Genomic DNA, 14,022 nt, shown 5'->3' with positions numbered 1-14,022 from the left:
AAAGTTTTTATCTATCAGTCTCTATGTTCTAGTACCAGTAGTGTTTTATCTTGAAACACAACTTTTTTTGTTAAATTGTAGCTATTCTATAAACAATTGAATTCGTAATGAATTCATTTTATGTACATACGCCATAATGAGCTCGCTTTAGCCTGTAATATCACACTGCTATATAGGTAGGAGAAGGATCAGAGCTTAATCCACAACGCTGCTCCAATGCGGGTTGGCGGATATATTTTCTACTATAAGTAACGATAACTATCAGACGTACGTGATAATAACCAGGACTGACGGCTTAACGTGCTCTCCGAGGCACGGTGGGGAGACCCACAAAGACTGCACAAACACACAGACCACGTCAAACATCTCTATGGCCAATACAAATGTTTGCCATGTGCGGGGATCGAACTCACAACCGCTAGCACAACAGCTACAAACCAGTGCTGTGACCTTTGCGCCAACGCGCCGTTATAGTCAGCAATACAAACTGATTTACGGCTATCAGCTAATTAAAATAAAACTAGAACCTAAAAAAAATTAAGTCGTCAATTTCCAAGATTTCATAGATTAGGAACTTAATTTATATTGTTCTATCATGAGACAGGGGATTATGATACAGACTGAGGATTATTCAGGTAACGTTTATATTATCTATAAAATTATTTAAGATCTTTCACTAATATGATCATATCCAATATATTCTTTGACGTCATTATAAATATTTTAGTTAAAAGACATCGCGGATGGCTCTATTGTGCTTTAAAAAAAATTAAGCGGATAACTTTAGAGGTTATATAAAGTTAGCCTCTTTGTTGAAAATTTTATCATATCACTTTGACCTATTCTTTAACTTGAGGTTAGTATACTTATATTTTTTTTAATGTTGACTCTATAAGAAGTATTGTACATATTTTATTCTCAAATAGTAATAAAAAAATTACATGGATAATAAAGATGTGTGGATTTTGTGACACTTTTTTTCGTGAAAAATATTAACAATAATAATAATTCATATACAGTTTTTTTTCCAAGTAGCTACGGTGATTCTTACCGATACTTTTTCGCTGAATGAACATTCCGAATTAACTTTTTACAATAATTAAAATTTGTAAAATGACAATTCGGAGGTTCTTTTGAAGCTTATTTTGATAAAGTTATTAGTGATTTTGATTTTGAGGACCCAGGAGCAAATGCAAAATAAACTGAAGAAATCATATAAAGTTCCTTATTTTCTAATCAAATAGCCTCTATACAACATATGCAAACATCTGTCCGGACTTGCTCAAACGTTCGAATTCGCCTTCAAATTTCCCAGTAACAAACCGTCACTTGACCACCACAAGTCAGATGACAAAAAAAAAATTATAGCTTTAAAATGTAAAAATCAAATCAAACCCAAAGTTTTAAAAGTTCAAGTGGACTTTAAAACCTATTTTCGTTATTAAATAATTAAAAAAAAAACTGATAAAATAACGTCGAAATATGATAAAAATAAAAGTCGAAAATACAATAACACTAATTTATTAAAAAATAACAATAAAATTTGAACTTAAAGCGATTATTATGAAGATTTGAATAAATTATGAAGGTGATAATTACAACTATTGCTACTTAAATATTAATTGCTTTTCAGCTTTCTCATTTGAATCGTCTCTTCATCGTCCAAGCACTGTCCGTACCTTACCTCCATACATTTACTTCCCTGTAAACAAAAAATAAAAAGTAAAAATTAGAACCGTTGTATTCTTTTCTTTTTGATATTTCATTACACATAAGGCGTGTTTAATGCTAATAATATAAATAAGTGCTTATATAAAAGTCGATTCTTAATGAGTAAACGCCAAAAAAAATTATTTTGTCAAGTGGATCTCGTGCTATTTTACTATTATTTATAAATCCAAAAAGTTGACGTCCAACATAATATTTATTTGATCGATTCTTTTTAATATAATAGTATTCAAAGAAGACTTTCAATTACATTCAATTTATAGTTTTATGTCTATTCTATATAAAAGTATGTATTTAAGCATATCAATGCATTGTTATAAAAATATAGGGGTTTAGGAGTAAGCCTTCCGCAGTAAGAAATCCTCTGATCATATTTCTTACAAACACAACTCGGGAAGTACCTCCACTTTGCAGATGACCTTGCAAGGATAAAACAAAGTAAATTTATATGTAAGTGCTGTTTACTTTTTAAATGACAAATTCACCAGATTTTTTTTATCTGTATGTGTATTCCATTTATTGACACGTCCATCAGAGCAGGTGGTTTTCTTTTTATATCTTACGTGCGTACGTATTAATTCGATAAAAAAAAATAACAATTTTAAATTTATGCAAATAAGTGCATAAATTTAATTCAAGATCATGATGTTAATAAAATCATAAATCGAACAATTTAAGTGTACATTACGCGCTACATAATCTCTGTTATTATACAACAACATAATTAGCCGTGTATCATATACCGATACTATAACGAGATACCACAGAATGCCGCCTCGCCCGTTGTTACTGACCGTGTCATGACAAGATGGGTGTTTTATTACCGGTGCAGATGTTCGGATATGATGTGCGGAGATACGGAAAGTAAGACTCGGTGATGTAACGTAACTTGCTGTACCAGTTACATGGACACTTTCACTCGGAACTCGAGTTACGTAAAATGACCACATACTTATTATAAGTTTCATATCTCTTATTACTCATGGTGACCATTAGCGATAATGAAAAAAAAAAATGTAAATTGGTTTTTGACGTAAGCATCGAAAGTTTTTAGTTCATAATAATTTCGCCTCATTCAAAATTGAAATGAAGATGAATGAATGAATGAAGAACAAGTTGTGCCACTTGAACCCAATTAGATGCTAAACCTCTGCCGCCCGTACGTCTAAAACAGATATATCTGAGTCTAGACATTAAAATATTGTCTGAAAAAAGTACTTATTACAGCTTTTGCAAAAAAAGTTTAAAATAGTGTACGCCGTTACGGAATCCTTCACACCAAACCCAACGCCAACTTGGGTATGTTTTAGTTAATATTACTTAACCTTTATTTGTAGATATATCCCCCATCCGTTTTATGGATGACAATCAATAATTACGAGTAGCGGAACGAATTAGCAAATTGCTTACGATCTTGTTGAACACAGCTGTACCTAAGATTACCCTGGGGTATCATTTCGTATTCCATAACACAAAACAATCTATAAAAACCAATAAAATATTTTTTGTTCATAAATATAATATATTTTTCAATAAGAATTCGAATTTTTTAACAAAAATTCTAAATGATAGATCAGCCAAAATTTTATGATTTCGGTAAGTTAGTATCGTTTTAACGTTTTTTTAATACGCTATTTTTAGATTGCACTTATGATTTTAACGCTGTGTTAATATTGAAATTATGAATAGAAAAAAATAAACGAATATTATTTGTAATTTGAACAATATTGCAAACGTTTTTATCGTTAACGATTCAATCAATCAATTAAAAATTATGAAAAAAAAATTTGGAATGAGCCATGGTAGTGATAAAGATAAGGTAGACATAAAAATAACAATTCGGGCTACAAACATTATCAAGTGTAAATATAACAATGAGAAAGATTTTAAAAAAGTCATTAACCTTAGCTAGGTAAGCCTTCATGTAAAAGTTTCCGAAGAGCACAATAAATGAGATCATGTAGACGATGAGAACGTAATGCATCCACAGTGGAAATTCGCAGCCAGTCCTAATTCCATTGACGCCAAGGATCAAGGCACAAGTGAACTGAATCTAGAAATAGAAAATAATTAATAAAAAGAGGTAATCAAATAAGTAACTATATACATATTTCAACAAAAAAAAAATGTTTATTTTTTAGTCTGTGTAAAATAGAAGAAAATATAAAAAAGTTAAATCAGTAAAATATTACTAACAATTTCGTATGATTATTTTGCATTAAATATTGTACTAAAAACACAGCTACCACAGCTTTAGAATAATGTATAATTATAATGATAAATAAAAACAGAAATAAAAAAGCCAAAATATTTGTTTACATTTGTAGTATTCACTGCTGTAGTTGTTTTTAACGACACCAAACCAAAAAAAAAAAAAATCGAAATAATATTTTATTTCTCGATACAAAGTTAGTGTTATATAAACAGTGAATCTCACCAATTGTAAGATGGTCAAGTATTTCTTCCACCACAGGTACTGGCTGACGGTCGGACCGAAGACTGATAGACCGTAGTAAGTGTACATTAGTACGTGAATACCACTGTTGACCATAGCTGGGAGGAACGCTAGAACATAAACAAATGCTTAGCTTACTACATCTGCTAAATTGAAATAAGTATCAGAATTCAGAACAGCAACAATAACATCTAAATTTTATATTAATGCTACTTGATGTACGCATTTACTAAAATAAATTATTTTATTAGGATAACATCATTAGTTAAGTTACCAGATTCTGATATTTGATTCTACATCATAAATGAATTTTTTATTAAAGCTTATGGGCTTGCAAACAAAGCTGTAAATAGGATTGTCAAACCGTCAATATTCTATATATTTAAATAAAAGATCGAAATGTAAATTTCGCTTGTAACCTTTTTGAACTTACAGAGCGGTACAGAGCGATAAAGATATAGTTGTTGCTATATAATTAGTCAAGTTCGCGATAAAAATTGTTCTATACATTTTGACACTCGTATTTCCATAGAAACTTTCACAACTATATTTAAAAAAAAAGTCAACGAGTACTCACTTGATCCACTTGGTACCCATTTAATTCCGATCCACCAAAATCCGAACATCGTCGAATGATGATACACATGCAAGAATGTTAACTGTTCATCTTTCTTCCTCAATATGAAAAAGAACGTGTCACAAAATTCAAGAAGCTTCGAGAAGTAGTACCACCATACTGCGTTTGCGATCTGTAAGAAATAAAAACTATAAAATACATACATGCTAATCGAATGAGTACCATTTATCAATGTATCTATTTATGTTTACGATTGAAGATAAGGTAAGTTTGTGGAAGAAACATGACCTATTTATATGAGTTAAGTAACATAATAACAGAAAAAAAGTTTCGCGAATAAGTTGCTGCTAATTAACATCAGTTAGAAGAAAACTAGAAATATAATATTACAGATGAAAAGGGTACGTGAATAGAATACTGTATAGTAACTAAAACTTATAATTCAAAAAAAAAATCATTCACTCTCTTGGCGATGTTAGAAAACATTGTCTAAATAGTTTATGTTTTGGTAGAAAATTCTAAAATACTATTAAACTTTTTTAGGTATAGGATCGCCTCCTAGTCGGCTTTTGTCTAGTTGTCGAATAACATAACAAGATCTTACAATATTTCAGACAAATTGTCTTTCATCTAATACAATACACTAAAACTGAATAAAACTTTCTTTTTGAGAGAAAATAGAAAATATATTTAAATTTTAAAAAGGGTCATCACATGTCATCTCGTAATCCTAATCTATTTTAATGTATTGAAATAGAATAATGAATACAGACTAACGCTTTCTAATTTTATTACTGAAAGTTTTTGTTGAAAAATTCAATTTTTCTGGCAATATAGTTGATTGTCTACAACGAACAGTGACGGAAAAATAATAATGAAATCAGTAACAAATTGCGTTTCTTAATACTTGAACACGACTGAAGTAATTGGTCTTAAATTTTTTGTTTAAAACGTTCGTTAACATTAAAGTTTTGAATAAAACCTTTGAATAAAATTTGAAAAACTTTATTTATAGAATTTTGATGACAAGCCTCAGTCGGTAAATATTTAAATAGAAATTATTTTGAGCATATTGAGTTTGGTAAGTTCATTCTAAGCTAGCATCTATGTCATAAATATGAGATCATAAAGTGTATACAAAAGTTGTCATATTAATTTAGAACTTGATAAATTCTAGACTCAACGTGATTTATCTTTAATCGATAGCCTACTTGACACTGATCTATTAGCAGCTTGTCAAGTAAGCGACTGTCCTGGTGACCAGTACCTAACTATTTCGATTAACGTTACAGATCGAATTATAAATGATTCGGCCACGCTTGTGTATTGAGTCATTACTTTAAATAAATACAATTTAAAATAGAAAATAATAATATGAAATTAATTATATGTTTTTATATATTCATATATATCATTAGATAGTATAAAACAAAGTCGACCTTAAAAACTACGCAACGGATTTTGATGTGGTTTTCTTTACTAAATAGAGTGATTTCAGAGCAAGGTTTACATGTATAATACATGCATAATATAGTAGAGGAACACTGATAGTTTTTGCAACCGTGCGAAGCCGGGGCCGGTCGCTAGTATATATATAAATGTATATTTTAGGTATGTCAGTGTAAATATTACTTTTGTGTGTGTGTGTTTGTTTTTAAAAATAATGACAATGTAAGACATTAATTAATTAAATAGAAGAAAATTTTCAATTAATTTGATATTTAACAAATTCTGTACTGTCTCAGTAACTTATGTGTATTTAAGTTTTATTATTTTATATTTCCTTAATAAACTTTTTCTGCTTAGTAATGTTTCTAAATTGATGTAAAAGAGTCATTCATTTCAAATAACAGTTGTCCGGCGCTCAGAGTTAAGTCAATAAATCTGGAATGTCAGAGTACGTTCCGCCTTGTCTAATCTAGATTCCTGAATTTTACTGACTGGCTTTCTATTTCAATATTCACGGAGGAATTCTTAGTTTTGCCCTATTTTCGAACCACTTTCTTGGTTTTTGCATAAAACAAAATATTATTCCTGAGACAATTGTTGTCTTAATATTTAACTTTTACTGAAATTAATTAATCGAACATGTTGAAATACATTTTACATATTTATGCGTTTCTTAACCAACTTCCAAAAAAGAAGGTTCTCAATTAGACTGTATTTTTTATGTATGTTACTTCAGAACTTATGACTGGGTGGACCGATTTCGATTTACAAAAAAAATAATAATCGAAAGGTGGTGCGTGTCAATTGGTCCCATTTAAATTTATTTGAGATCTAACTTTTCAAGTTATATCTAATAATGCGTTTTTACTTGACAATTTTTTCGTCTACCTACGTTGTATTACTTGTCGATGTAATTGAATTCGGTTTTTTTTTTTCGTTTGCTAGCAAACACAATTATTTTTATCACAACTAATTTAAAATCATTCCAGGAGCGTTATACACAATATCAAACCATATATTGTTTTCGTTAAATTTAGACTAAATTTTAAAGAATCGTTATCGAACAATATTTTCTAGATTATATAACGTAAGAAAAGTGTAGAACGCTCAATATTTTGTTGAACATATTCATCATTACAGCCTATACAGTCCACTGCTGGACATAAGCCTCCACAAGTTTACGCCAAAAATAACGTGAACTCATGTGTTTTGCCCATAGTCACCACGCTGGGAAGGCGGGTTGGTGACCGCAGGACTGGCTTTGTCGCACCGAAGACGCTGCTGCCCGTCTTCAGCCTGTGTATTTCAAAGCCAGCAGTTGGATGGTTATCCCGCCACCGGTCGGCTTTTTAAGTTCCAAGGTAGCGGAACCTTGTTATCCCTCAGTCGCCTCTTACGACACCCACGGGAAGAGAGGGGGTGGTCATATTCTTTAGTACCGTAGCCACACAGTACACTACTGTTGAACATATTATGTATCTTAAAATCATTTTTATTATTATATATTACTGTAGATCAGTAAAAAAAAAAGTAAAAAGGCGACCTAATCGTATTGTGCAATTACTTAGAAAAATCGATAACTTCAAATTATTAACTTTCATTGTAATTATTACGTACAAGTGGAAGTTAGTTGGACAAATACTTATGACATAATAACAGATGTCCCGGAAAAAGATATTCTCAGTATCAGTTTTCCGTGATACTATAATCAAACGCGTGTATCTCAATTAAACAAGATAATTTCCACACTGATAGGGTAAGTGATAACAGGTTAATTACAACGAACTAGCATCAAGTATCTACTTGATGGCGGCTCGTTGTAATTACAGCTTTGTTATGTATTACGTTCATTTTCTCTGAGTCGATAAAATACGTAAATATTATCTGTACGGTTGCAAAGCTACGTTATAATTTGTATATGCCTATTTTAAGCTTTAGGAGAAGAACAAGAATGAACTTATTTGTATATTCTCAATTTAAATTATTAAAAAAAAAAAATCCAAACACCTGAGTTGTTAAACCCTGTTAACACCTGTTTAAATATCCGACTTCATTTACGAACTTAACAAATAAATAGTATAATTTGTCAAGTCTATTTTAAGGTACAAATACCGTTTTAATTTTTAGAATACATATAAATGGTTATAAAATTATAAAATTTCAAACAAAATAATGAAAATAAAAACGTAATAGTGTTGCTTAATACTTCTGGTAGGGACTTATATTTATTTTATTTGTCAGTTTAAGTACTTACTTGCAATTCATCAGGATCGTTTCGTTGTCGACATGGTTCACAAATGTAGCTGTATCTCAGCCTAAACGACGCTGTAAGTAGTCTAACAGCGATATACGCGTTCAGCGCTGCCATCGCTAAATTGTAAGGCACTAATAGCCAAGTGAGCTTGAATGGGCGTCTGTTCTTCATGATCTTTGGACCTATCCATACTATGAATAGGTATAAAAGCGTGTATATTAAAGTTGGTATTGGAGAATCTACGAGGGGCCATCCTTCTGTCCTTTTATCTAGAAAGAATAATTTTTAGTCAAAACAACAAATCCACACTGAACTTTCAGACAATTAGAGACATTGCTTGATAGTCTCTGAATATAACTGAGAGTAGATTTATTGGTACGTTTTTTAATTACCTATCATTTTTATTTTAGAACAAAGTTCCTTGCGGAGGGCATTGCGGAGGGGTACCCTAGCCGGAAAAAAACGTCCGTAACGTTAAAAAAGTGTAAGATTTTTATGTATAGTCTATGTATAATGGTTATATAGTGTTTAATGTATAGTCTACGTGATGACTGTTATTATTATTGTTGTTTGCTGTTATTATATCAATTGATAATTATTATATAATTTTATAAATCATTGTAATTAAAATAAAGGTAATTTTGTAAAGTAGTTTTTTTGATTATTATGGATAAAAAATCATAACAAAAAATGTGGTATATTATTTTCTTTACACCTCGAATAGAACTTGAAATTAATATTTTATAATAAGGAACTTCGTTACTATCTGATGTCCCACGACACCACACATTTTTTTATGCATTGAATCTAAATAATGTTCTATGTGATATCTGAAGTGATATCTGATGATGATAAGCTTTTTTCTAGGTTAGTTTTGTAAGACGTACTATCTGATACATTTACTTCCACATTGCAATAGTGTGTAGTTAAATTTTATCGTTACACTTAACAGGCGAAGACACCCAACTTTATTAATCGCTGAAACTTCGTTTAATACCCTCGTCAAGTTAAACAGGCACTATGTATCATACTAAAATGTCACTCTATTCTATTACACCAATAGAAACAACATGACTCTAGAATTTGGTGTCATTATTTCACAATCGTAAAATATACATCGTAAATGACTAGGTATAATTGTAATAAATAAATCGGTCGTTAAAACATCGTAAACCGCTTAATATTATAGCAGCTAAACATAATCATGTAAAAATAGTACTGTAAGTATAGCTAATCTTTATTTAATTTTTTTTAGCTAATAATTTTGTTTTAGTAGTTATTCTTAATAATCTATTTCTTTTGAAGGTTCTTTTTTTTAATAATAAAGAAAACAAAAAAAAAAAAATTGAAATGTCATCATTGACACAGTGACTCTTACCGGAAAGTGACAGCGTCCATAAATAATAGTCGTACGTGTCCTTTAAGACGCTCTGCGTAGAGTTCACTATTGTAGCCATTTTTTCTTCTCGTCGCAAAATCTGAAATAAAATCGGAAATTACAACATAATTACAACAAAATTTGTATTTCCATTTATCTTTTTATAAATGAGACCGTGACTTTATTATTATATTTTAAACTAGCTGTAACCCGCGGTTTCAGTCGCGTTAATACGAGGAAAACATTTATATAATAAAATATTATATATAATGGACTATTGAACACAAAGATAATTTTTCAAATCGAATCAGTAGTTTTTGAGATTAACGCGTTTAAACAAACAAACAAATTTTTCAGCTTTCCAATATTAGTATAGATATGTTTTACATTTTTTAATATTTCGAGCAAAAAAATGTTTTAAAGTTGTCTGTGTCAAATTTTAATTAAAAATTTTGGGTGGCTTTCGTAGGAATTCACAAAAAAGATGTACATGTAATTGATTTCATCGGATGTATTACAGTTTTGGATATTTTGTAGAATTAGGATAGAAAGTTATGACTATATTAAATTGAAATTCAAATTAAAATTAAATTTTTTTAGTGGGTCTGGTCCAATCAACACATAAAAAAGTATACTATTTTTTTTTAAATTCATATTTCTATCGTACAGTTACGAATAAAATACTAAATAGTCACGTTAAACTAGGATCTGCATTTTTATATTTTAATTATTTTGAACTATTTATGTTTTTAATTATTTAATATTGATTTAAAATTTTAAAAATTGTTCAAATTTCAGTATAAACCCTAAGAAAACTCAAAGGACTGCCGTTTTTGGTTGAGTTTGGGCAAAATACAAATATTTTAAGTGTAATCTTTATGTATATCAAAAACGATCTCATAACATATGTTATAAAAGATTATATAATGTATTTATTCCAGTATTTTAGACATAATATTGCCTTTGTACACTTAACTTTCTTCTTTTTTACTTTATATATCTGTATATAAATAAAAATGAATGTTGCTAAGCGTACTCGAGAATGTCTCGACCAATTCCGCTAATTTATTTTTTTTTGTATGTTCCTTAAGGTTTGTATTTCTGGAAGGTTTTAATACTTAAAAAAAATAATAATATTAAATTTTGACAAAACGAAGCATATCCGGGCAGCTAGTAAATAAATAAGTATGTTCTACTATTGTATAATTTAGTTATCTAATAACAACATAATTATCAAATAAACTATCACTATTTATAGATAAGCATGTAGACCATCAGTACCCGTTTAAATTAATATCTGACCAATCAAAATAGGAAAGTTTCTCATTATTTAATGAATTTGCGATCTAGAAATGTTATACAATAGATGCTGATTCATGGTGAAACCTTCGTTATATCAAAGTTATGGACCTTACTTGTACCGATATAAATACAGGCTCTGTTTTGAAACGTTAAGTTTGTGGGAACTTGAAAGCTTTGCCGACACTTCGTTACTTTAGTTAACTGTCAACTTTTTACAAGTTTTTGTTAGAGGGCTTTATGATGCTTAAGTTGTCTTTTTATGTCAGCGAGTTATGTTCTATTATACCATAAATTTAAAAGGGTGTATTTTATTATATTGTATTTATTTATCATATATTATATTATATTTATTTATTAACAGAACACCAACAAAGTATACACCAAATTTCAAGTACATATACAATAACAGTAGTCTGAGTGTAACTTTAATTATAGGTGATAACTACATTAGATTTTTATTTATATTATTATTATTAGATTTTTGGTTTATAATATTACATGGGTCAGGCGGTTTTGCGTTCAATTGAGAAGAAAAATAAAATAAATAATAATTAATATATTTTAAATAATGTATATTTGTATGATAAGGTATAAAATACATGTGAAATTGTAAAATTGAGAAGATAAATAGCCTATACCTTTCCTCGCTAAATGGGTTATCCAACACAAAAAAAAATCAATTTGAACTGGTAATTTTTGAGATTAGCGCGATTAAAAACAAACTAACTTTTCAGCTTTATAATATTATAGTATAGATTAATATAAAAGTCTAACTGTTCGCTAATAAATATATAATGACAAGAAAAATCTTATCGATAACTCAATGATCGATACAAATGATCAGCATTGACTTAATAATTATTTATGTGAAATCCCACTGAACAAACAAATAAAATTTGAAAATATCATTTCCTACAGGCCCTGTGACTTGAAGACGATGATTAATAATCAAAAAGTTTAACACCTTTGAAATTGTAAATATGGTTAAATAGCTACTCAGTAAGGAAACTTGACGAGTTTAAATTCGTTAAATTTAGTATATAATTTTCAAATTTAATGTCGCATTATTTTATATGTGTAATAAGGTTTGATTTAAAAAGGTCTCATTCAGCGTTTGATGTTTATAAATACTCTCAACGTTTACGTACATTAAAGATCGTGAAGGTAAACAAAGATCGTTTTGTAATTGTCCCTTGATAATGACGTGTTATCGAATTCAGCTTCTATAAATAATATTTTGCTTTTCTATCTTTAGTCTAATTTACCATTTGCAGTGACGTGTGAAAAGCTTGTGATTTTTATTTCAAGAGAAAGAGCATCGGGTCACTTAAAATATCGTTAAATATGTAAAACTCATATTGTTAACGATGTCATTTTTAATATTTCTTTCTTTATATTTTATAAATAAGATGTTAAATAACTTTTATTGACAGTGACGCTGCAGTCGTCATTACATTATTGTTTTCACTTGTTTTATTTCGCGAGTTTAAAACGCACAGACACAGAGAAAGAGAGCGAGAAAGAGATAGAGAGAAAATATATACTTACTAATACAAGCTTTACTAACTGAATGTACTACGCTCATAGATAAAATATGTGTAAATAATGTATGAAAACAATTTTTGCTTGAAAATGAACAGTCACGTGCAACGTATTTGCGTTACATATTTAATGAATGAAAAGACACATTACTCTTAAGATAGATAAGTTTCTGACGTTTGAAATAACAGTAGAAAGTTCTTTCTTTTACATTTTCATAAGCAAACCATGGAATGCTGTTTGAATAAAATTACGTAATTTAATATTTAGATTACGCAAATAAAACAAATAGTTATTTTCATAATATTATTGTTTTTTGTTTATTTATATACAACTGGGTCGGCAAACAAGCGGACGGCCAGCGGCACTTAATCGTAAGCGATTACTGTAGATTATAAACGACTGCAACCTCCATTTCCTCCCCAGGAGCTCTGGTCATCTTACTCACCACAGGAACACAACACAGCTTGAACTTCGCTAGTCGGGCTACTCCAGAAAATTAAAAAAAAAAAAGTGAAAATTTTTTAGTCTACGGAATTTATAGAAATCGATATCTTTTGACATTCAAACAAAAAATCGCATAACTATTGTTGTAAACACTCAATAAGTAATTATTCAAAATGTGAAAGTGTCGGTACAATATATTATACAATAAGATAGAAAGAGAAAGCATAAGAGTGGGCATCCGTGCGTATCGTAACTGTCGATAAGGGCCTTACGTTACTTGATCCAAAGAGGTTTAGATTGGTCTCAATATTGATACACTGGTTTAAGATTAAAACTTTAGGTATTTTTTTATACATTAGCTTCTATGAACGACCAAAATAGTCCTGGTCATCTAGATTGTAATGAATAGATATATGCACTGAATTTCTTAAAATTTTTTGGCGTCTGAAATTGAACTATGAAATAAATGTGTTTTCTCGCAAGCGAAATATTATCGATTTTTATTACATCAAAAAGTTATACAATGTAAGTACACGAAAAAATAGTTTAGTAAATGCGCGTTATTAAGATATTACTCAAAAAGTATTCATCAGATCACGACAAGCATCAGCTTTCTATTTTAATAATAATTATCTAAATCTATATAACATTCTATATACCCAGTGAAAAGTTATGCGGTATAATACAACGTAAGTCGACAAATAAATAGTCAAGAAAATACGCATTATTAGATATAACTCGAAAAGTACTCGTTAAAACTCAGTTAAATTTTTTTACCACTTTTCGATTATAAATAATTGTGTTTGCTTGCAAACGAAAAAAAAACCGACTTCAATTACATCGACGAGTAGTACAACGTAGATCGACGAAAAAATAGTCAAGTAACTGCGCGT

At 29.5% G+C, this 14,022-nt stretch overlaps 1 protein-coding gene across 1 annotated transcript; it reads right to left on the bottom strand.

Moving 5' to 3' along the window:
• Positions 1-1,505: 1,505 nt before the first annotated feature.
• Positions 1,506-9,920, bottom strand: LOC123670444 (elongation of very long chain fatty acids protein 4-like). The gene is made up of 6 exons (XM_045603939.1): positions 9,842-9,920; positions 8,464-8,732; positions 4,761-4,932; positions 4,166-4,293; positions 3,632-3,781; positions 1,506-1,702 (listed from the first exon to the last, which is right to left on the bottom strand). Exons 1-6 carry the CDS (start codon positions 9,918-9,920, stop codon positions 1,619-1,621), a joined length of 882 nt encoding a protein of 293 aa, XP_045459895.1. The 3' UTR covers positions 1,506-1,618.
• Between the last annotated feature and the right edge of the window lie 4,102 nt (positions 9,921-14,022).

Source organism: Melitaea cinxia, chromosome 4 (assembly GCF_905220565.1).
Source record: "Melitaea cinxia chromosome 4, ilMelCinx1.1, whole genome shotgun sequence".
NCBI classification, from domain to species: Eukaryota; Metazoa; Arthropoda; class Insecta; order Lepidoptera; family Nymphalidae; genus Melitaea; species Melitaea cinxia.
This window is presented reverse-complemented; position numbering and strand designations above follow the sequence as displayed.

Bases quoted from the DNA above. Each gene is read 5' to 3' on its own strand.
- LOC123670444 (XM_045603939.1), bottom strand. From the start codon at position 9,920: ATGGCTACAATAGTGAACTCTACGCAGAGCGTCTTAAAGGACACGTAC. The intron at 4,933-8,463 runs GTAAGTACTTAA...TATTTCTTACAG, and splicing joins ACGATCCTGATGAATTGCAA to ATCGCAAACGCAGTATGGTG. The intron at 4,294-4,760 runs GTGAGTACTCGT...TTTATGTTCTAG, and splicing joins ATGGGTACCAAGTGGATCAA to CGTTCCTCCCAGCTATGGTC.